The sequence below is a fragment of the Pteropus medius genome, unplaced genomic scaffold, assembly GCF_902729225.1.
Source record: "Pteropus medius unplaced genomic scaffold, Ma_sr-lr_union100, whole genome shotgun sequence".
NCBI classification, from domain to species: Eukaryota; Metazoa; Chordata; class Mammalia; order Chiroptera; family Pteropodidae; genus Pteropus; species Pteropus medius.
In genome coordinates this window covers 6,777,771-6,800,313 of record NW_024344371.1, presented here as the reverse complement: position 1 = coordinate 6,800,313, position 22,543 = coordinate 6,777,771, and the positions used below count along the sequence as shown (strand labels likewise).

The 22,543-nt window shown below is 33.2% G+C and overlaps 1 protein-coding gene across 3 annotated transcripts in view; it reads left to right on the top strand.

Moving 5' to 3' along the window:
- The window catches only part of PRKD1 (protein kinase D1), a 277,719-nt gene that overhangs the window by 195,025 nt on the left and 60,151 nt on the right, over positions 1 to 22,543 (top strand). For 2 of the 3 annotated variants that reach the window (XM_039870448.1, XM_039870450.1), the window contains 3 exons: positions 7,296 to 7,427; positions 8,287 to 8,447; positions 16,780 to 16,803. In XM_039870448.1, the coding sequence (XP_039726382.1) occupies positions 7,296 to 7,427; positions 8,287 to 8,447; positions 16,780 to 16,803 (317 nt within the window). The remainder of the gene's footprint in view (positions 1 to 7,295; positions 7,428 to 8,286; positions 8,448 to 16,779; positions 16,804 to 22,543) is intronic. The other variant, XM_039870449.1, reaches the window with a different exon arrangement.

Sequence of the window (22,543 nt, the reverse complement as noted above, 5' to 3'; positions counted from 1 at the left end):
TTCATTTCTGCTTCCTTCTGGTCTTTCTATGGTTTGGTATTATCTTTTTACTCTCAGGTATATTTATGTTTTCATATATAAATACATACATACATTATTATAATATAGGAGATAAACTTCTAAATTGTATTTTCTTTCACATAGCTAATTGCTAATTGTTAATCATTTGTTAAATGTTTCCCTGGTAAATTGATTTATGATTTATCTTCTTTCATATTTTAAATTCATACAGAGTAGATTTCTGTGTTCTGTCTTCTTGATCTCTCTTGTGTCTTACACAACCAACATATTTTAAAATATCATGGTTTTACAGAGTATTTTGATATATATTAGGGCTAAATTTCTTCATGATTCTTCTTTCAAATTTTTCTATTCTTATGAGAATATTTTCTATTATTCTTACAGAAAGCCTTTAGAATAATTTCATTAAGCCCAATATAATTCTGTTAGAATATTGCAATAGATTTTTCTTCAAATTAAAAGTAAATTTTTGAGCCCTCATATACAATTCATTTGGGCCTATCGAAATAGTTTATTTAATAGTTTACTTAGATAATCTTTGTTCACCTATCCTACACTTTACCTTTTTCTTCAGTATATTTCTTCATCCTATTTTTTTTAAAAGATGGTTCACTACTAGAAAAGATGGAAATGAAACTACAATTGAATAGTTCAGCTTTTTCTATTCTGTCTGTTAACATTAAGGAATATATTTCCATGGTTCAGGCCTATATCTGCTTTATTATTTCCATATATAACACAGCTAAAAGGCCTTTTGTTCTGTTTTAACTTTTTAAAAACTTTAGCTTTTTACTTCTTTAGGTTTCTTAGGGTGATTCTCACTGGCCAAGCCACAATTTCTGAGCTGCTCCTTGATGCGTCCTCCTTTTCTGTAGGGCTTCTCAGAGAGTGTCCTGGGCAGTTACATCAATTTCTCTAGATACCAACCCCTTTTCTTCCTAATTAGGGTAACTTGTTATTGTGCTAACAATCTGGCTTGCAAGGCCTTTTTATTTCTCTTGAGCCATATTTTTTAAGAGTCTCTGGCCATAGACTTATAAAATATTTTCCCAGAACTTTCTGAACTGCCTAATCAACATATCTAAATACATTTTATGTTTGTTTTTTTTTTTTCTCTTGGCCGCTTTAATCTTTGAGATGATAATATTCACAGCCTCCCAAGTTCCCATCATTGTACCTCACTAAGGTTTTTCTCGTCAGATTAAGTAAGAAATAGAAATTCCCTCCTTTTTTTCTTTAGCCTTCTAGAAGATATTGCTATCATAAATGTTTCAGCCAGAATTTGTTGCATGTTCTTGTTGCTGGAGAGCCACGAGGTCTTCCCAACACTAGATGTCTCCATGTATAACAAAAATGTGAAATGTGTCATTAATTAGAATAACAATTGCATGAAGGGAGAATCTGGTACAAAAGCTGGTTGGAGAGACTGGGACCAAAGGAGAACCAGAAAGAAATGGCCAGCCTCAGGGTGTAGGTGGGTGTGTATGAGAGGTAGCTGAGGGGAGTAGACACATGCAGGCTTAATTTTACAAGCACTGCCTTGCATCCGGGCCACAATAGTGTGGAAATGATTTGTTGTCTCATGATACAAAATGATTTGTATTTCTCAGTTATCTGCTCCATTAACAGGGTGGAATCATTCTTGCTAACGGTCCTAATAGAACACTAAAGATGACAAAGTGTCAAGAACCCACAATAATTATAAAGAAAAGTGTAGATAATCCTATAAATTATCTATAACTAAAGAAAATCAGACTGTATAAAATGTTCCTTCTTTTCTTTATTCTGTTCTCTGCTTTTCAAAATAATCTTCATCCTTCAAGGGTCTATATAGTGTCTCTCCTTAATGAAGCTTTCCCTGACAGACCAGGCAGTCTGTCACTCTTTCTTTTGTGTTTCCATCCTGCATTTTGTATTGATTAGTTATGAGTCTGTCATTCTCATTTTGACTTTGAAACCTCAACAGATACTATTCATTTTTTCTTTTTCTAGCTTACACTTCATTACCTAGTAGGTTCGCAATGTATTAATACAACATAACATAAATCAACACTGTTTGAAGGTGTTATGACTAATTGGCCTACATGAGCTGATTTAAGAAAGACATGAAAGTGTCTTAATTTTTAGTGCTTGCTTTTTAGAACTGTGACCACCCAATGGAAGTTAAAGAGGAGTGTTTGGGACTCTATAAAAAACTTTCTAATAATTTGAGGTATTCACAAATGCAATAGATCAATTTGTTAGTAGTCATTATCCCACCAGACTTTCAAGGAACAGAGGATGATTTATGTATTTCTGTTATGTTTGTGTATCGACGAATGATAGGATGTTAACATAGAGATGGATAGGATATTTCTTACCCACAGAAGACCTTAAAGCTGATGAATGAATACCTATGTTTATGGTAGGGGAGTGGTATCCAGAAGCTTTTTTCAATATTACAAAGGCTAAGGAAAAAAGCAAACTTGTCACAGCAAGTCTCCACAGTTTTTAAAAACTTCATAATGTTTTGCTGTTGTCCACACTTAACAATTGAATGTGGAGACACTGGTTATCGTGGGGACACAAGCTCCAGTTGGCCTGTAGCTATGCATTACCTTCGATTTTTTAAAAATTTAAAAACCAGTTATTGTTACTAACTCCAACTTGTTTGCATGGGGAAGGATTTCAAAAAATAGAGTCTATGCAGAAAGCATATTAGAGAGATTTTTTTGCATCATGAACTGAATTAATTTAGTTCTATATATTATTTCATAGACCCTTTTCTCCCCAATATTATTTTACATCTCTGCAATAAGGATAAATCTTATAATACTGGTGTGTTATATTTCATTGCAATGGTTGTTTTTTTTTTTTTTTAATCTTTCCAAGTAGTTCATAAAGTGAAGATGCAGTTTATTGTATTTCAATGGTCAGAGAATTAAGATAATTTGATTCAAAGAGGCAGAGAGAGTTTGTATGGTACAGGTGTCAGGATTGACTGAATCAAGATCCTATGTTACCTAGAGCAGCTCCTTAATTTCTTTGATACTAAGTTTTCTCATCTGTAATATGGAGATAATAATAATACCTACTTTATAGATTACTTGTGAAAAATCGAATGAGGTCATACTTGCAATCAGTGTGTTAAACTTTGTCCCAATTTGTTGATGCCAGAAAGAGTTAATGCTTCTCCCAAATTGCCAAAATTACCAGTATAAAGAATTACTGAAAATCATAGAAGATCCGACATTATTTTATTTATTATGCAAATAATTTTGACCTCTAGAAATTATTTATTTTGCTTCAGAAGCCTCATTTCTTCTGTACTGCTAACCAAACACTTTATTCCATTTTATGCAACAATTTGTAATGAACCTTAAAAGAACTACTGATTATCTTAGAGTTTTTGGCTCAATTACCTGTTTCAAATACTCAATAACTAGAGAAAGCGTGTCATTTTCTCCTCTCCTGCACACTGGAATATAACAATAGACTGTGAATAGAGCAAATCAAAGAGACACAAATACCAGTATAAGGGGCCCATTGTGTTTAGTTTGTAGCCCTGTCATATGGTTTTAATTTAGGTTGGCTGATTGATTATAACAGACAGACAGATAACACATTGTTCCTCTCTTGGAATCTCTAGACACACTAATATTCCTATTCTTATCTGTACATTTTGAATCCAAAACTTAAGTGAAATGGAATTACAGCATTCACTTTGTTTTCTTGTACCAAATGATTATCTCTGAAGTGCAATTTTGTGATTAGGCGAGTTGGTATGCATACACTCAGCTAATGCTGTTTCCCCTAGGGTGCAGAACAGGTAAATTCATAATAAATGGATGTTGTGCTTTGATTTCAAATGGATATAAAACCTCACCACACTTGGTAGTTTTATTTTTTAAATGTGTTTAATTATTTTTAAATTAACAGGAGAATATTAAAATTGAACTTTAGAAAATGGCATTTAAACATAAGTCAAGGATGCTAACTGCTTATGAATGTTAATCTCTTTTGAAAAGTGAATAAACAAACTTACCTGATATAAATTGGGGGCGGGGATTACTGAAAATCTTCAGTTTAATTATTTATAGACTTCCTGATTAATTCAGAAAAATATCTGAATGCAACTTGGTGTTAATATTGTGAAATTCTGATGTTCCTTATTTTGAACATTACAGTAATTATTCAACAAATTGCTGACATAGTATTATCACAGTAGTTTGGTCCTGAGGGATGACATTTGGGTGGGAGTGAAGAAGCTAGGAATTAATGGTTGGCACAAATTTTTTTTTAACTATTTTCTTTAATGTTTTAAAAACAAATTTTGTCCGTAAGTATGAGAGACCAAATTTAAGCAGAATTTAACATTCCACAAAAGTAGATGATTGGTACCCAAGCCATACCTTTTTACTGACTTACTTAGAATAAACATTGACCACATATTGTGAAACTTGAAGTGAGAAACATGTAATTTCTCAAACTTAATTTAATTGAAATTCTTTTTGTTGGTAATATTAACACTGGTCAAGATTTTGTGTAGGCAAGGTTAGTGCATGGTTATTTTACTACAGTTCTTTGATCAGCTCTTTCTTTCAACACTTAAATCTCTTACATAGTGTTTAGTATACACTTAGAACGTAATAAATCTTAGTTATTCTTGTCATTATTTTCATTATCTTTCCAATCAAATAAAAATTGTAACTTTAATAAGTTGATAGGTGATTTCAGTAATAAAAAACATTAATTTGGAGTAAAGTACTTTTGTTCAAGATTTAAGGAAAAACCAACCGATTAAAATTTTTAATCTTCTGTGTAGCAGATGAATCACATTTTCAGCCTTCTCTCTGTCACACCTTGCAGACTTGAGCTAACAAGATGTAAGTACTTCATAAGTACACTCAATGAATGATTTGTTAGCCCATAGTCTGCTATCCAAGCACCAACAGGAAAACTGCAAGTGTTTATTCCCCACATCATGGAGCTATTGGATATAACTCTTTGGGCAGAGTTAGGGAAGATAAGATGTAACACTGGTAATGATAAATAGGATAGCGTATTGGGGGCTAAACACCTGTGGGTTGCACTGTTAGTGGGATTGCAAATTGGTGCAGCCACTATGGAAAAGAGTTTGGAGGTTCCTCAAAAATTAAAAATAGAACTACATTATGACATAGCAGTTCCACTTCTGGGTATTTATCTGAAGAAATTCAAAGCACTAATTCAAAAAGCTGTATGCACCTCTATGTTCACTGTAGTGCTATTTACACTAGCCAAGATATAGAGGCAACCTAAGTGCCCATCAATAAATGATTGGATAAAGAAGAGTTGGTTTATATATACAATGGAATAGTATCTAGCCATAAAAAAGAATGCAATCCTTACCATTTGCAGCAACATGAATGGTCCTAGAGAGTATTATGCTAAGTGAAATAAGTCAGAGAAAGACAAATATCATATGATCTCACTTATATGTGGAATCTAAAGAACAAAATGAAACAAACAGACTCAGATACAGAGAATAAACTGATGGTTGCTACAAAGAGGGGGATTGTGGGGCTGGGTGAAAATGGTGAAGAGATTAAGAAGTACAGATTGGCAGTTATAAAATAATCATAGAGATATAAAATAGAGCATAGGGAATATGGTCAGTAATATTGTAACAACTATGTTTGGTGCCAGGTGGATACTAGATTGAATGGGGGGAATTACTTAGAAGATTCTATAAATGTCTAACCGCTATGCTATTCACCTGAAACTAATATAAAATAATATCGAATGGTAACTGTGATTGAAAAATTAAAAAATAATAAAATAAAACATCTGTGGGTTGTAGTCCTGGTTCTATTTAGTATCTGTATAACTTAGGCCAAATTCAGCAGCTTCTTTAAACCTTACAAGTTATTTTATAATTACTGTGGAGGTGTTTATTTTTATCTGTCTTTCCTGCTAGTCTGGTGGGATCTGTGAAGATTTCTTACTTATCTTTATGTCTTTATCCTTGGCACTGTTCCATCATCAACATTGAATGTACTTAATAAACGTGTGTGGAAAAAGTAAGGCAAGAACATAAACAGGAGAAAGAGTGAGGAAGGCAGAATAGAAGGATATGTATAATGTCTAAATTTTTCCAAAAATTCTCTTTGAATAAAACTTCGTGAAATCAAGTGCACATGGTTCTGATCTAATATTAACGGAAGTTTAAATTTTAAGGGCCTGGAGAAGTCACCGTCAGTCACACCTTCTCTTTTAATGTACGAGAAACTGAGGTTCATGATGATTAAGTTAGTTGTCACTCATATAATCTCAAAACTTCATACAGCTCATCTCAGTCTCTAGACTATCCTGTGCAGCCTCAACATCAGGCTATATGTGCAAATAGGTCTAAAAGATACACCTCTGCCAATTAGAATTTTTTGGGAAAAGGGGCGACCTTTCACTTTCAGTTCTTCATACCTTTTTGTTTCTTGATTTGAACAACAACCAAAAAAATGAGCCACTTTTATAATGCACTAAAAAGATCATATAGGAAAGTATAATTTTAAAAAATAGTGTATTTCAGTACCCTGCATGAGTATCATGTAAAATAAATTAACAGTAAGCAATAACAAAAAAAAAAAAAAAAACCCCTACATCATGAATATTATTTACTAAAGAATGGAGTGGAATTCACCAGTGTGTATATTAAATCCCTCTGTTTGGCATATTGGTGAAGAGGCTGCTTGGTTATTTTTAGGTTAGGATTCAAATGCTTGGCTATATTGCCTCAGCGTTCAAATAACTCCCCCTTTGCAAGAAGAGGCTACTCAGATTTCTTAGTTGTCTTCTAATTGGGACCTGCCCAGAATCTAATGTACCTCTTCATGGTCATATTCAGTCCACTATCTTCTGACGTACCTATATGCAATTCATCAAAAATGTTTTTTCATTATTTCTGAATATTTTCCTGGTTCATTTAAAGAAAAGAAAAAGCAAAATATTTTTAAGTAGAATCAAGTATTTGTAAATCCAGTTGAGCTATCCTTTCATTCATGCTTCGTTCCAGCATTTTGGCTACTTTCACAGTGGCCTGAGACTTTGGCAATCAGGAATAGAAGAGGGAGGGCACAACTTGTAAAGTTATGGTTGGGAAGAATGGAGTATAATGGGTAAAAGTCAAGCAGTGTTGCATTTTATCTTTCCTACCTGGAGAGTTATAGTCATACTCGCATGTTAATTATCTTGCATACTAATTAGCTACAGATCAGGGTATTCATTCAGCTTACTTTTCAACATTACTATTTTTACAGCTTCTGCCACCTTTGAAGACTTTCAGATTCGTCCCCACGCTCTCTTTGTTCATTCGTACAGAGCTCCAGCTTTCTGTGATCACTGTGGAGAAATGCTGTGGGGGCTGGTCCGTCAAGGCCTTAAATGTGAAGGTAAGGTATTTTCTTCCCCACCCAAGTCGAATGCATGCCAGAGTTCTCTGCTTAAGTTGTATCCTCTACAATAATGTCTTCTTTCCCTCAGATGTCTTCCAGGGATTTGAGGGGAGGGGTTGCGGGAGCGGTGCATGGATTCTGTTCTGTTCATTTCTTTACATTTCCTGTCTTCAGAATATTTGCTCTGATCTAGGAAACCCGATTCTCACATCTTTTCCCCTATGTCGTATGGATGTCTTTCTTTCATGTTGGTTATTTTGGCAATAGACTGAAAATAAAATTTTCATCTTAATCCAGATTTTGGAAAAGTAAGCATTCAATAAATATTTGTTGAAATGACCAGAGATTCAGGAGGTTAATCAAACCATCCAAGGTCACTCAGCTATTGAATGGCAGCCTCGAACTTGTATCCACATTTTTACCAATATCATAGTTTTATCAGCCTCCATGGAAAGAACTTGTTGAACTGTGAAGTCAGAATTCAGATCAGTGTAGTTCAAAAGTTGTGATGCATTGTGATTAATTTCCCCTGTGTCTACATTAGAACTTGTGGCAGCTAAAAATGTAGTTTTGTTGCTACATCCTTCAAAGCCTGAGTCTGTTATATCAGGGGACAGTTAAAATAATAACCACAGTAGTTGCTGAGCTTGTCCAATAAAATCAGAATTCAAAACCCAGATTATTTACAGATTGGGAGAAGAGATCAGAAAAAGCTCAAAAGAAAAATTGAATTTCCAAATAGCCCCAAGAGGAATGGAAGCAGTGCTGTTTTTAAAAATGTAAAATTTACAACTAATACACTAGAATAGCTTTAATTCACAGTTGAACAAAAGTCATTTTTATTTTCTTTTTCCAGGATGCGGTCTGAATTACCATAAGAGATGTGCATTTAAAATCCCCAACAACTGCAGTGGCGTGAGGCGGAGAAGGCTCTCGAATGTTTCCCTTACTGGGCTCAGCACAGCCCGCACAGCATCTGTGGAGCTCTCCACCAGTTTCTCCGACGAGCCTCTTCTGGTAGGCCCTTCTGTTTATCCATTTCCCCTTTATTATGAGAAATCTGTGGGACAGTATAATAACAATGTCAATCTAAGATAGTGCCCTGGGAGGGAGGACACAGCCAGGGTGTTAATGCCTGTTTTTCTTCAGGGCCTGTGCTGTAGTTTGGTCAGTGTTTCATCAAATATCCAACAGCTCTGATTTTGCTTTTGTCTGTGAGTTTAGTGTAATTATAAAATATGTGAGGTTTCATCGTGGTCATAGGGCCAGAGCAGCACAAACTAATGTGTGAATGTTGCAAAACATAGTTTGCCAGAATTTGGAAACTAGAGATGAAAGATGGTTTTTTTTTCTCTGAAGATTATTAAAGTACTTTGCGGCATGTTTATTCTGGGAGAAAATTTGAAATTTGCTCTTAATGGATATAGGAAAGTCTTTAATTGCTTGGCATACTGACATACATTCCAGTGTATTGTCAGAGTGACAACATTGACAAATACCGTGAGAAAAATGACACAATACTTTAAATAGTCCCATTAGCTCTAAAATATATATTTTATGGATATGACTTAAATATTCTTCTTTAGGAAAATTAAATTTGGATTTTCCAAACATTCAAAACAAAGTAAAACATGTGGTAATTATTTAAAATGAGAACATTTTTCTGCAATAAATTAATAATGTGAGTCTTTCAGTTTCCCATATTTTATGCTGTCCCCCAATGGATATTACAAACACTCTTTATACTCTAGCTATTATAAAAATCAATTAAAGAAAAAATTAAAAAGTACTAAAACTTTTAGGTTAAATCCTTCTTGGAGTGGAGAAGGGCAATACATTTTTAAGATAGCTCTAAAAAGTTGTATTAATTAGGTCATTGTTTGGAAAATATTTTATTGTGATCTTTATATCACTTTAATATGTGATAGCATAAGCCAGACATATAATTCAGATGAATGCTGGTTTTGATAAATAAGAAAATTCCATACTTTGTTTTTCCAAGACTTTCTTTTGGGATTTTCTTTTGTTTTCAGACCTTTATCAGGTGAACCTATTGACAGAAGGCAGGTACTAAATTTCACCAATAACTAGCAGAATATATTTTGGTAACTATTCAGAATATATATGTGTGATTATATATTATTCCATAAAGCTGTTTTAATTGAAATTCATGATGTTCTTACTGAAAGGTGCTTAAATCAAAAGTTATGTACTTTATGAAATAACTCTCATGTCACCTTCCCAACTCTGAAGTTCGTTGATTTAGTTTGAATTTTTATAAGTAGTGATTTTACAAGTTATAGCGGTTACTCTTGTTTTTAAGGAGAGTCATATTGAGAGTCATACTGTTTAAAGGACACATTTAAAAAGAAGTTTAAGAAACAAAATTATAAATTAATTGTGTATTGTTTTCAATTTTACCAGAAAATTTTTTTAAAAATTATTTAACATCTCACAAGAAACCCAAAGCTCTAATTAAAGTCATTCATCGTTAGATTAGAATCTAGATAATTAATATTGAAGATTCTGTTTTTAAATCTATGTCAGCTTTTTATAATATATACACATATGTATGTATATACATATATACACAAGTGTTTAAATATGTACACACTTCAAAACATCATGTATATAATTTAAAATATTATAAATTACATTATATATTTAAATTACATGCATACATATATAAATATATATAATTTATATATAAATATTGTTTAGGTTATATAACTGTAGTCTTTAACACAGGTTTTGTGTTTTTAAATCAAATTATTTAATTGCTTTATGTAAGTAAATTGAATTATTTTTTAATTATTTGAATTAAGTGATTACAAGCTATATTTTACATCAAATGTTGAATTCACTAGTTAGTGCTTTAATTCTGAATAGAAATTTTTGTAATAGAATGGTTAAAAATATATTTTTAAAACTCAGATTTTAACCAATGTCTGTCAAGAATGCTTTTAAAATTGATCAGACCAGATATTTATGAAGTGAGAAAATATTAAGGCCATAAGATACTTTGAAAATCTTATCATAAACGTTCATAACCTTGTATAAAATGCCGTACAGATAACCTTTAAATGAGAAATGCCTTTGGAAATAATGCTTGTGACACTGACACATTGAGTCTCAAAATTGTTTTACATGCATCAAAACCCTTTGTGCCCTCGTGGGGTGCCTCTGTGTATCATTTTATTCAATTCCTGAGAAAAGAAGAAAATTGATCCACCTTGAGGAGGGCATGTATTCCCCAGTTGCCTTGAGTCATGCCTCGGCTACTTTATGTAGGGCAAAACACCCTTCTTTACCCAGGCATGCTTGGAGTGTAACATCCCTGGGAAAGACATGAAAGACCAGTAACTGTAATTTAAAATTTGTAGTAAATGCCTAGTCAAAGTTACTATTATGGCAACAATAGAGAAACCTTTTAGTTCTTTGTACAATAAAAGATATTTTCCATTTCTGAAAAGGATAATGGCATTGTGTATTGGTACCACTGGATCATCCATGTTGCAGGTCTGCCTTGATGAGTGTATAGATTTTCTCTCAAATCTCAGAAAATGATTTTTCTCTTCCAGACTTGATTGCCTATTTTGGCTGCAAAATCAGTATTTCACATACAGATTTAAGACACTAGTAATTTCATTTATTCATTTTTGGCACATAAGTTGAATCTCAGATTTCTGTAATGCTGCTAAGATGGGAAAAAAAGGATAACAGCATAAATCATATGACGAGCTTTGTCTTTCATCAATTTTGGCAGTAAACTGTATCCATTATACCAACCATAAAACGGTTCATCTCTTGAGAAAATTCAAAATGTAGTAAATTTATGACAGATGGTTATGTGAGGATGTATATCTTTTTGTAAATCATCGCCAGTATTAGAAAGAAACAATAAAAACTCAGGAAGTCCTTAAATCAGACTCACTAATATATTGTATCATTACATATAAGTATACATATTAAGATTATATCAATTTTATAGACTTTCAGACAATTGTAGAAGTTGGGATTAAATGATCCTATCATTTCTCTGTACTTTACTCATCTTTTTTTTACTTACAAATGTTCTTGTGATACTTAGGAAAAGTTAAAGCCATTTGAAACCATGTTATGCAAGACAAGGCAAAAAGTTAACAATCTGTTCTAGAACTTTTGCTCCTAGCTACGAAGAAGCTTGTATCAGATCAACTGTCCTGAGAGGGACCATTGTAAAAACTGAATAAAATATAACAGAATAGAATAAAACAATATTTGAAGGTGCCCAAGAGCACTCAAGGCAATCAGGATTTCAGAGACCAATGTCTTGGAAAGAAGGAAATCACAGAGAGATCCATGCACAGGACAGATTCTCCAATAAGAAGCATCAGGCTCAAAATGTCAAACAGTGCTGAATTTGAGAACCCCTGATATAGAACAAAATTGGAGAATTTTCAAACATTTTATAAAGCCACAGTTAAGACAAGAACAGAAAAATAAACCAGTGAAACAGGCTAGAGAGATCCAGAAATTACATGGCTATACAGGCCAAGTGATTTATGACAGGGATCCCACTACTGTGAGAAAAAGATGGTCTTTTCAACAAATATTTCTGGGACCAATAGGAAAATATCTACAAGAATGTGGAGTGAGAAAAGCTTTTTAAAATAGGACTCAAATCACTGATGTCAAGGGGAAAAGATTGATAAACTGGGCATTATTAAAATTAGGAAATTATTTTTGTCAAAGTAAAGTCACAGACTGGGAGGAGGTATTTTCGATGTATACATCCTATAAAAGTCTCCCATAGAATGTATAAAGGACATCTACAAAAAAGTTAGAAGACAGACAACCCCTTGCTGTGTAGGCAATGTACTTGAACATTTTACAAAAATAGGTAGCCAATAAGCATGAAGTAAACTTTACATCATTAGTTATCAAGGAGCTTAAAGTTAAATCTACAGAGAGATATCACTATACCAGAATGTCTGACATTAAAAAAAAAAAACTAAAAAACTGAAAATAAGAAGTATCGGTGAAGCTATTGAGCTGCTGGAACTCATATACGCTGCTACTGGGAATGTAAATTGATTCAACAACTTTGGGAAGCTGCTTTTCCAAGGTTGTCTCCTGGCAGTTATCTTATAAAGCTGGACATAGGCACATCATATGATTCAGCAGTTCTACTCCTAGGTATATATTCAACAGAAATGTGCATAGATGTGCACAGAAAGATACATACAAACATATTTTTTTTTGTTTTTGTTTTGTTTTTTAAAGACAATGTTTTTAGAGGACTTTTAAGTTCACAGAAAATTTGAGAGAAAGTATACGAATTTCTCATATATTCCTGCTCCCACACATACATAGCCTACCCCAGTATCAACATCACTCAGCATAGGGGTACATGCGTTACCACTGATGAACCCGCACTTACACATCATAATCACTCAAAGTTCATAGTTTATGTCAGGGCTCACTCTTGGTGTCATACATTTTATGGGTTTGGACAAATGTATAATAACATGTATTCGTTATTATGGTATCTTGTAGAGTATATTTGCTGCCTTAAAAATCCTCTGTGCTTTGCCTATTCATCCATCCTCCCCTCCACCAAGCCCCTGGCAACCACTCATCTTTTTACTCTTTCCATAGTTTTGCCTTTTCCAAAATGTCATGTAGTTGATAATCTTACAGTATGTAGCCTTTTCATATTGGCTTCTTTCACATAATAATATGCAGTTAAGGTTTCTCCATGTCTGATCGTGGCTTAACAGCTTATCTCTTTTTAGCGTGGATTAATTTTCCACTGTCGAATGTACCATAGTTTATTGTTGAACATATTGTTGCTTTCAAGTTTTGACAGTTATGAATAAGCCTCCTATGAACATCCGTGTGCAGGTTTTGGTATAGACAGAAGTTTTCAACTCCTTTGAGTAAGTATCAAGGAGTATGATCGATGGATTGTTTCATAAGAGTATGTTTAGTTTTGTAAGAAACTGCCACACTGTCCTCCAAAGTGACTGTATCATTTTTGCATTCCTACCAGCAATGAATGAGAGTTCCTCTTGCTCCACATCCTCACCAGCATTTGGAGTTGTCAGTGTTCTGGATTTTGACCATTGTGATAACTGTGTAATGGTCTGTCATTGATGTTTTCATTTGAATTTCCCCCATGGCATTTGATGTGGGGTGCCTTTTCATGTGCTTGTTTGCCTTGTATATCTCCTTTGATGAGGTTTCTGTTAAGGTCTTTGGCCTATTTTTGAATTGAGTTCATTTTCTTATTGTTATGTTTTAAGAATTCTTTGTATATTTTAGCTAACAATCCTTTATCAGATGTCTTTTGCAAACATTTTATTCCAGTTTGTAGCTTGTCTTCTAATTATTCTTAACATTGTCTTTTGAAGAGAAGGTTTTAATTTTGATAAAGTCCAGTTTATCAATAATTTCTGTCATGACTGTGTCTTTAGTTTTGTATCTAAAAAGGTATCATCATATCCAATGTCACCTAAGTTTTCTTCTATGTTATCTTCTAGGAGTTTTAGAATATTGTATTTTATATTTAGATCTATGATCCATTAGAGTGAATTTTTATGAAGTGTATAAGGTCTGTGTTCATTTTTTGCATGTGATGTCCACTTGTTTCAGTGCCACTTGTTGAAGAGATGTCTTTATTCTATTGTATTGCCCTTACTCCTTTGTCAAAGATCAATTGACTGTATTTATGGGTGTCTCTTTTAGGGCTTTTTATTCTGTGCCATTGATCTGTCTGTCTTTTCTTTCACCGATACCACACTGTCTTGGTTATTGCAGCTTTATAGTAAGTCTTGAAGTCCAGTAGTGTCAGTCCTCCAACTTTTTTCTTCTCCTTTAATATCATTTTGATTATTCTGGGTCTTCTCCCTCTCTATATAAACTTTAGAATTAGTTTTTGGTTCTAAAATAACTTACTAGGATTTTGATTGAGATTGCATTGAATCTGTAGATCAAGTTGGGAAGAACAGACATCTTAACAAAAGTAAGACTTCTTATTAATGGACATATCTCCATTATTTAGTTTTTTTATTTTTTTCATCAGAGTTTTGATTTTCCTCATATAGATTTCGTACATATTCGGTTAAATTTATACCTAAGTATTTCATTTTTGAGGAGTGCTAATGTGAGTGGTATTTGTTACAAGCATGTTTTTAACATCTTTATTCATAATACGCTAAAAGTTAGAAACAAATAGCAAGTTATAAAGTTATTAGGTTTCTTCATAGGTCATGTGAGAAAAATATATCAGAATAATTGATAAGTAAATTTAGTTCTGAGATTCCTATCAATTAAAATAAAACAGGGTTATAGAAATTACATTATTCAATAATAGGAAACATAAATTCTTTGGGTGCTAAAGGAAAAGTAACACGTCATCTTAAAGTCCATAGTGTTCATTTGCAAAATAAACATTGTTTTCTAAAGTAGTTTTCATCACACATGCAAAACAGTAATTCATATGATCTCCCTTCAAGAGGAAAACATAAAAACAAAGCTATAGTATGATTTTACAACCAACTACCAAAGGAATAGATGACCCTCTTTTTCTTGGTGCTCTATGGACATTTCGGGTAATTCTAACTCAATAGCAAGGTAGAAAGATAGAGCTGGGTATTTCCCAGAACTTTTTTTTCAAAATAATATTCCTATAAAATATTCTGTAAAGAAAGATTTTCCTAGTCAGATAAGATTGGGAAGTGCTTCTTGGCCCATCCAACCATCCAAGTATTACACATCACAATATTAATTAAGCATAATTATGACTCTCAGGAGTCTTGGAATAATGAAATCGGTATTCTTAAACTGACTCAAATATGGAATCGCTTTTTCTCATAAAATCTGAGAATATCTTAAGAGAAAGAAACATGCACTTTGAGAAATGGTCACGTAGATGAATAAGCTAGTTAATACATGTTGCATAGGCCATCTTCAGATATCATGAATTGAACAGCACTCAACTGAAGTTGAATTCTGCTGAGAGCCCAGAGTGAAGGTATTCGGTACTACAAGCTGAAGGAAAATCATGAGCTTTGGATATCAGATGTATTGATGACAAGGATATCTTATTTTGGAAATTGAGAAACTTGATTGATTTTCTCTCTCAAAGAGAAAGCTTTGCCACCTCTGTATGAAAATGTTCCATAAAACTATATTCAGAGTCATAATTCTTCCTTAAAAGTCATATTTAGATCTGTTCAAATGATCAGTTTTTGCCCGAGTTCTGCACATGCTTCAAGTCAGCCCAGAAATGTAACAGGTACTAGGTAACAATCTTGGGAGAACCTCAGTCTAAGTGTACATCACTTCTCAATGTCTCTTACAAAATGGGTTAGCTATAGATTGCAAATTAGGATATGGGGATTCAGAGAACAGATAATAGGATTTTTCTCAAAGTGCAATAGTTTATTCAACACTGGGAATATCACTGATTTCGAAACATAGTCATGCATTTTGTTAAGAAAAAGTCAACTGTATTTTAGTTTTGATTCATGTTTTCTAGTTAACAGATAGAGCTGCCCAAAAAAGCTTGATGAAACAGGGATAAAAAAGAGCATAGTCAATATAAGTTACCAGATATGTGTTGTCTATTAACCAAGATGTTTCTTACATTTTTTTCATTGATGATACACCTCTTAAAAAGCTTTAGAATAACCTTTTCAATTTTGAATTATATTTCAACTTTGAATGAAATCAGACAGAAAACAATGATATGTAGCAAAGACTTTAAAATGAGCAAAAAATACACTGTAGACATATTTCTTTCATTAAAACTCTAACCTACTATTGGACTTTCCAGGTTTGTAAACCACTGACTGAAACTGATTATTCATCAGCTTATTCTTGCCTTCAGGCATATAACAACTGTATAACATTTGATTACTTTGATGACCTTTTTCTTTCTTTTCTCATTGAGAGGATGAATTATTATGAAGAAAATTTAATCTTTCGCTTAAAGGTCAAAAATACTTCATTCTGACTATAATTTATTTTCAACGAGATGAAAGATCCGTCTCTCATCACTGACACCATGATATTTTGTGGGGTTTTTTTTCGCATTTACCAGCTCACAACTGTAAACTATTTTTGAAATCTTGACTTAGTTTCTATAGTTTTATTTCAGTGTTAAAAAGCGGTTTCTAACTCAGATGCTCCTGTAGCCACAGAGACATTTTAGTATATTTTACTTTTTCTTAAAAGTAACTTATGTAAAACGTTATTGAGTAACATGTGTTGCCTTCCCCCCAATAACACTGTTTTCTTGTCTTTTTCTTCCCTTTATTTTGATCCTTTGCCTGCTTTTTGCTCTTACAACTTCATGTTTCAGTCTCCTCTGAGTCCTGGCTTTGAGGTAGGTACTAACTTTAGCTGGAACTAGGAATGTGCTTCACCATCTTTTGCAAACCAACATTATGATATTAGATATTAGATTGACATCAATTATCTGCATTGATTCTATGGGAGTAATCAGGTCAGAATTTAGCTCAGAATTGTATGTCAACTATAATTTAAAAATAAATAAAAATAAATAATTTAGCTCAGTATCCAATCTATTGAACTACAACAAGCCCACCGGTTTCGTTGTCTTTTCTTGTTATTGTTTAAGTTTTCATAGTCCTCAGTAAGACAAAGAGCAATGTAGACATTAGAATAATCCATTCTGATTTGTTAGGTAAAATTTTCCCCTCAGAATACTCGATTTCATAATATTGGTGTCTTTTTTATGAAACTGACCAGACAGGTTGAAAATAGAACAGGACACAGTCAGCACTCACTCTACCCTGTAGCATGTTAACTGAAATGTATGTATATTGGAACTGTATCCTGATGCCAGGTACCACAGAACTGTGCAAAGTGAGGTCACCATCTTAGAATACAAAAGTTTTGGTTGGCATAGTAAGGCATAAAACCAGGACTGCTGGAAGATGAATATAACTTTTTCAAGAAAGGAATTTTTAAGCCTTCATGTGTTATCACAATCTAATTATTTTTTTAAAGGATGGTATGCAAGTGGACATCTCAAGGTCTCAGTTCAAGAACTTATATGTGGAAAAGAAACAAATTTCCTTCAAAAGGGTTTAATTAAGTCCCCCTCCAAAACTGAGCTTTTCTCTATCTTGAGCAATTAATAACTTGAACACTGAGATGAGGCATTGAGGTCAAGCATTAGAGTATACAATAGTCCTCTTATGTTAACTTGTTATGACCAATTGACTTGTTTAGTCTTCCTTTTTTCTATAATTCTTGCAAATTAAGAGTCAATGTATTGTTAGTTTCCCTTGTGAGATTATAAATTTCAAATACCATTATTAGTGTTCATTTTAAGGTGATCTTGTTAAGGTAACTCTAACAAAGGAAGCTAATGAAAACGCAACCAGAACCATTCTGGGTCGAATAAAATTGATAAGTCAAGATATCTTGATTTAAAAGATGTAAAATGAAGTAATCTTCCCCAATAATAAATTTCTATGTTTAGAAAAATCATCCTAGTTCAAACAGGTGCCCTGTTTAGAGAAGTCCAGGGTGAAAGCTCAGTAAATGGAAGTTTTGATATTCCTGGAAATTTAAATTTTGTAATTTACAGTGCCTTCTAGACATAATTTTAAATGTGAATTAGTATCTGCCTCTTCAAATTATCTTTTGGGAAGAAAGCCAAAGAAGGATGGGACACATTTTTCACGTCCTTCTCCTGCATCACCATCAGGACACATTTTTCACGTCCTTCTCCTGCATCACCTCCTTCTGAGGAGGCCGTACAACTTAAAAGGCAACAAGGCCTTCGCGGGGTAGCTGCAGATGGAGAAAAGATGCATTTTCTGCATCAGTTATTGTTCTTGAATTTATTTATCTCTAGTGTGTAGAAAGGTAACAAACTCTTCTCATAAATGTCTTAGAAGAAAACGACGAATTTTTGAGAGAAATATTTGAGCGACAATTGTGTGAGTTGCAGAATTGTTATAGAAACCTGGCTGTGGCTCCACGTTAAGCATGTTTCAGTCAATTTACACTTAGGTTTGTAACGCTAAGATGCAAAAGTATGCAAACTTAGATTGGTTCTCTGCCTTTATTGAGCTTGTGTAAATGAACAATTTGCAAACAAATAAATATAGTAATATATGTCATGGTCAAAGCTTCCTGGCATTACATCATGATATATATTAATTAATCAACCTACTGATTAGATTATTTTCATTTTTTATTTTTCAACAATGTGAAATAAGCATTCTTCTATTTTTTTGCACATTTTTATAAGTATTAGTAATATTCAGTGTATGCGAGTTTTTATTTCCTTATACTCTTCCCAACAATATATTTTATGATATTTTAAAAGGTTTTTTTCACTAATTTGATAGGATAAAAATTTTTCTATGCCTAAATATTATTTTTTATTGGAGGATAAACAGCTTGTCATATATTTATTGACTATATTTCACTTATGATGAATTGCCTCTTTTTCTACTGAGTTGCTTATTGATTGCTTCAAATCTTCATATGTTATGACAATAATCCTCTATTAATATATTATGGAAGTATATTTTCAGTTTTATGTGTGTTTTTTATGTCTTTTCCCATACTAATATTTTAACACAGAGAAAACTTATTTTCACTCATTATCTTACTATATATAACTTGATAAAAATAAGTCAATATGGGCAGATATACATAATATTTTTGCCAAATTATTGAGGAGAATGGTCTTTTCTTGAGGTAAAGGAGCTGAAGTCACTGTAGAAAATAAAGCAGAATTTCAAACACTGGTGTCCTTTGCAACTGCAAGGTACAATTATGACACGATTTTTTTTTTTTTATGTAATATAGTCCTTATGGAATTTTTTAAAGTTTTTAGAACTTTACTGAAGTTATTTCAAATGTTTTTAAATGTCTTTAAGGGAGCATTTAGTATTATAGGTTTGATGTAAAGGAACACTATAGAGAATTTGTTTTTGGTGAAATTAAATGCTTCCAGCCTAGTCTTTTTTATTAATTCTTAACATTCGGACTGCCTTATAGAAATTATTAAGAAATAAATTGTTCATTCCAAAAGTTTTCCCTGTGTTTGTTTCATATTCTCATGTTCTACATCCTTTAGTTTTTATAAAAGTTAGACAACATTCAGTTCAACTTTTTATATTAGGGTATATATTCTCTAAATAATAATTTGCCATATACTGCTATTATTTTCATAAAGATTGCTGACTCACATTCAATTAAGACACGTATCGTACCAAAAAAAAGAACTTTTGACTGCATACTTTCCTAGAAAATCTCTCCCTAATTGACTCATTCAGTTACTGTTTTTGTTCATTAAAAAAAAGAAGAAAAGAGAATAACAATATCGTATTATCTATCTGTAACTGGATATGAATCTGATATACTTTATAATAGTCAAGGTAGATTATTTTCAAATGAACAAATGAAGAAAAAAGCTATTTCTAATTCTGAATGAAACTCAGATGATATTTCTGGCCAAATGAATATTTTCCGGGATATTTTCCAAAGTAGCAAAATTCTATCTAGAAGGAGAGACTTTAATTACTACTCTCATGTTCTGGAGTTCCAGGAATCCTGGTGATTCATCTGAATTAAAAAGTCATTTTTCCATTTAAATATGCACCATGACATCCCTGTAGCACATTTGCCAGATATTGCAAAATTTCTTTTGATGATTGTGTTAACTAGTTCTCCAAATTCATACCTGGGCAGTGCATACTTTCAGTGAGGAAAGATATCCAAGAATTCTTTAACCAGCACTTCTCCACCCGCTGAGAATCAGAAGAGCTCCAGTAGGTTTTTGAGGAAGGAGTCCTTCTGTAAAATTAAGAGTGTGTGGCCTCCTTTCATGTGTTACTAATCAGCTGTTGCCTGATTTCATTCAAATATGTCTGGCTTATCCTACATACATTATTAATTCGTTATCTGAAAAACATTTCCAGATATGTGATTCTAAATATGATCACTGCAGGAGTGTTTCTCATGCATTCCACTGGGGCAAGGAGCATCACATACTACTTACTCACACTTATAAACATATAGGTCTTAGGAACAAATGGATCTTAAACGAAGGCTCTGAAGTTCCTGTGCTCCCCATGCAGGAAAGGTACCATGTCTTTCATAACTCTTCCTGCAAGCCAAGCCTTAAGATGCAAAACATTGCTTTCTACCTTAAGATACAGACAGTCCCTGCCCCTTGTTACCAATAATAGGCATTTGCTTATTGGTCGTCTGTATCCATTTAATGTCATGCCAGACCTGGCCAGATTTCAGTCCCTTCTCCTTTAATTCTTGACCAATAGTGACTACTGAGCTCCTAGCTGAGTAATATTGAGAAAAGATTGCTCATGTTCACTTTGAGAGCTTATGTGACTTCATGAATGTCCTTATCCTAAGTAAATTAATAAGGTAATAAAGGTTCGTGTAAAAGATAATAATGAGGAAAGTGGAAGATTGGAATTGGTACTATAAATTAGACTTCTAGAAACTTGAAAATAATTCAGCTTCTAAAATATTCGTGTTTTAGAAATATTTAGGTACTTATTTTACTTGATCCATTAGACATGATTTTTTGATATTTGATTCTATTTTAATCAATGGATTCTTCTCTCCCTTCTGAAGAATAGTGAAGTGTTGCCATTTTGATAATAAATATAGTGAAATGCAAGCTGGAAAAATATCCAGAAGTTAAGAACAAATATATCTCTTTCTTCAAATAGCCCAGTTTTGGTGGTATCTATTCCTCTGTAGCTATGCTTGAAAACTTCACTAAGCGATACTCCTTCATTGAATTAGTGCTCTTCTGTATTTTTAAAACAAACAAACAAAAATGGTAGGTAAGGGAGGAAGTCTCATCTTTTCTCTCTCTTTTTAAACTGAGTTGCATTAAAATGTAGTCTTCAGTTCTACTATGTTTTTCAGAAGCATATGCGCTTATAAATACACACATGTTCTAGGCTAAGATTCTATATAATACTATGAAGTTATCCTTGTGGGCCACTTTTGAAGGGAGAGGCTCTAACCTTTGTAGCCTTGGGCTGTGTTTACTGCACTTCTCCTGGGTGTCTCCAAGGCAGTAATCAATGGGACAGCCTCTTTCCAGATTATTTCATTCAGCTTTCCAGTGAGCTCATAATCCCAGGCCAAGCCCCTGTCAATTTAAGCAAGGTCAAATACTATAAGAAGATATGTCCCTAAAATCACTATTCTTGATTTTTCTACATAATCTGTTTACCACCGAGTTCACTTTCTATGTGTAGATCAAGTTTGACATTTGAAGCCCCAAAGCAGAAGTTGTTGACATGCACAGTTATTCTTTTCCTTAGTGAACATGTTCCTTTTTTATTGTATAAATTGAGAGTGCATGGCATTAAGATTGCATTGCCTTCAAGTAAAGAGAGAGGTACTCTTATTTATATTATGTCTCCTTTTTCCTGTAGGATCCCACAGATTTGTGGGATGTTAGTAACTGATATTTTGAAACAACAGTAGGTGTTATTTGCAACAATTCACTAACAGTTCTGGTACGTTTCCTGCAAAGGGTGGATCACTTAAGAAAATAGTGAGGTTCTTTCACCTTTCATTTCTATTTACTTAAAAAAAAAAAGAGGTAATATAAAAGTTAATATAACTTCCAAGACTACTTTAGCACTCAAATCCAGATCACCTTGTATTTTTAATGAGATTATATGATATTACAGTGAAAGCTTTCACAAATTGTTGTAAACATTAAGAAATGGATTCTCCACTGTAAAATACAGCTTCAGTCACCACAAAGCAGGGGGCACATTTTTTTCTGCCCTGTAGTAACGCTTTTCATTGTTATGAAAAGGTGTTGATTAGCTTTTATTTATGCTGTATGCGTAGGGTATCCAACTGAGGAGCCAAACTCATTTATCTGACACACTTGGCAGGTAGTTCAAAGATGTAGAATCAGAATCGTAACAGAATAACACTGAACAATTTGAAACTCACAGAACACCCTATTCTTTACTCAGTGGATTATACGGCATGGAAACATGGGTATTCCTATGTGAACTTCATTCCACTGAGGTCTTCAGGCTTGTCTGTTGCCCAAGAACTTGTCTGTACTTGACTTC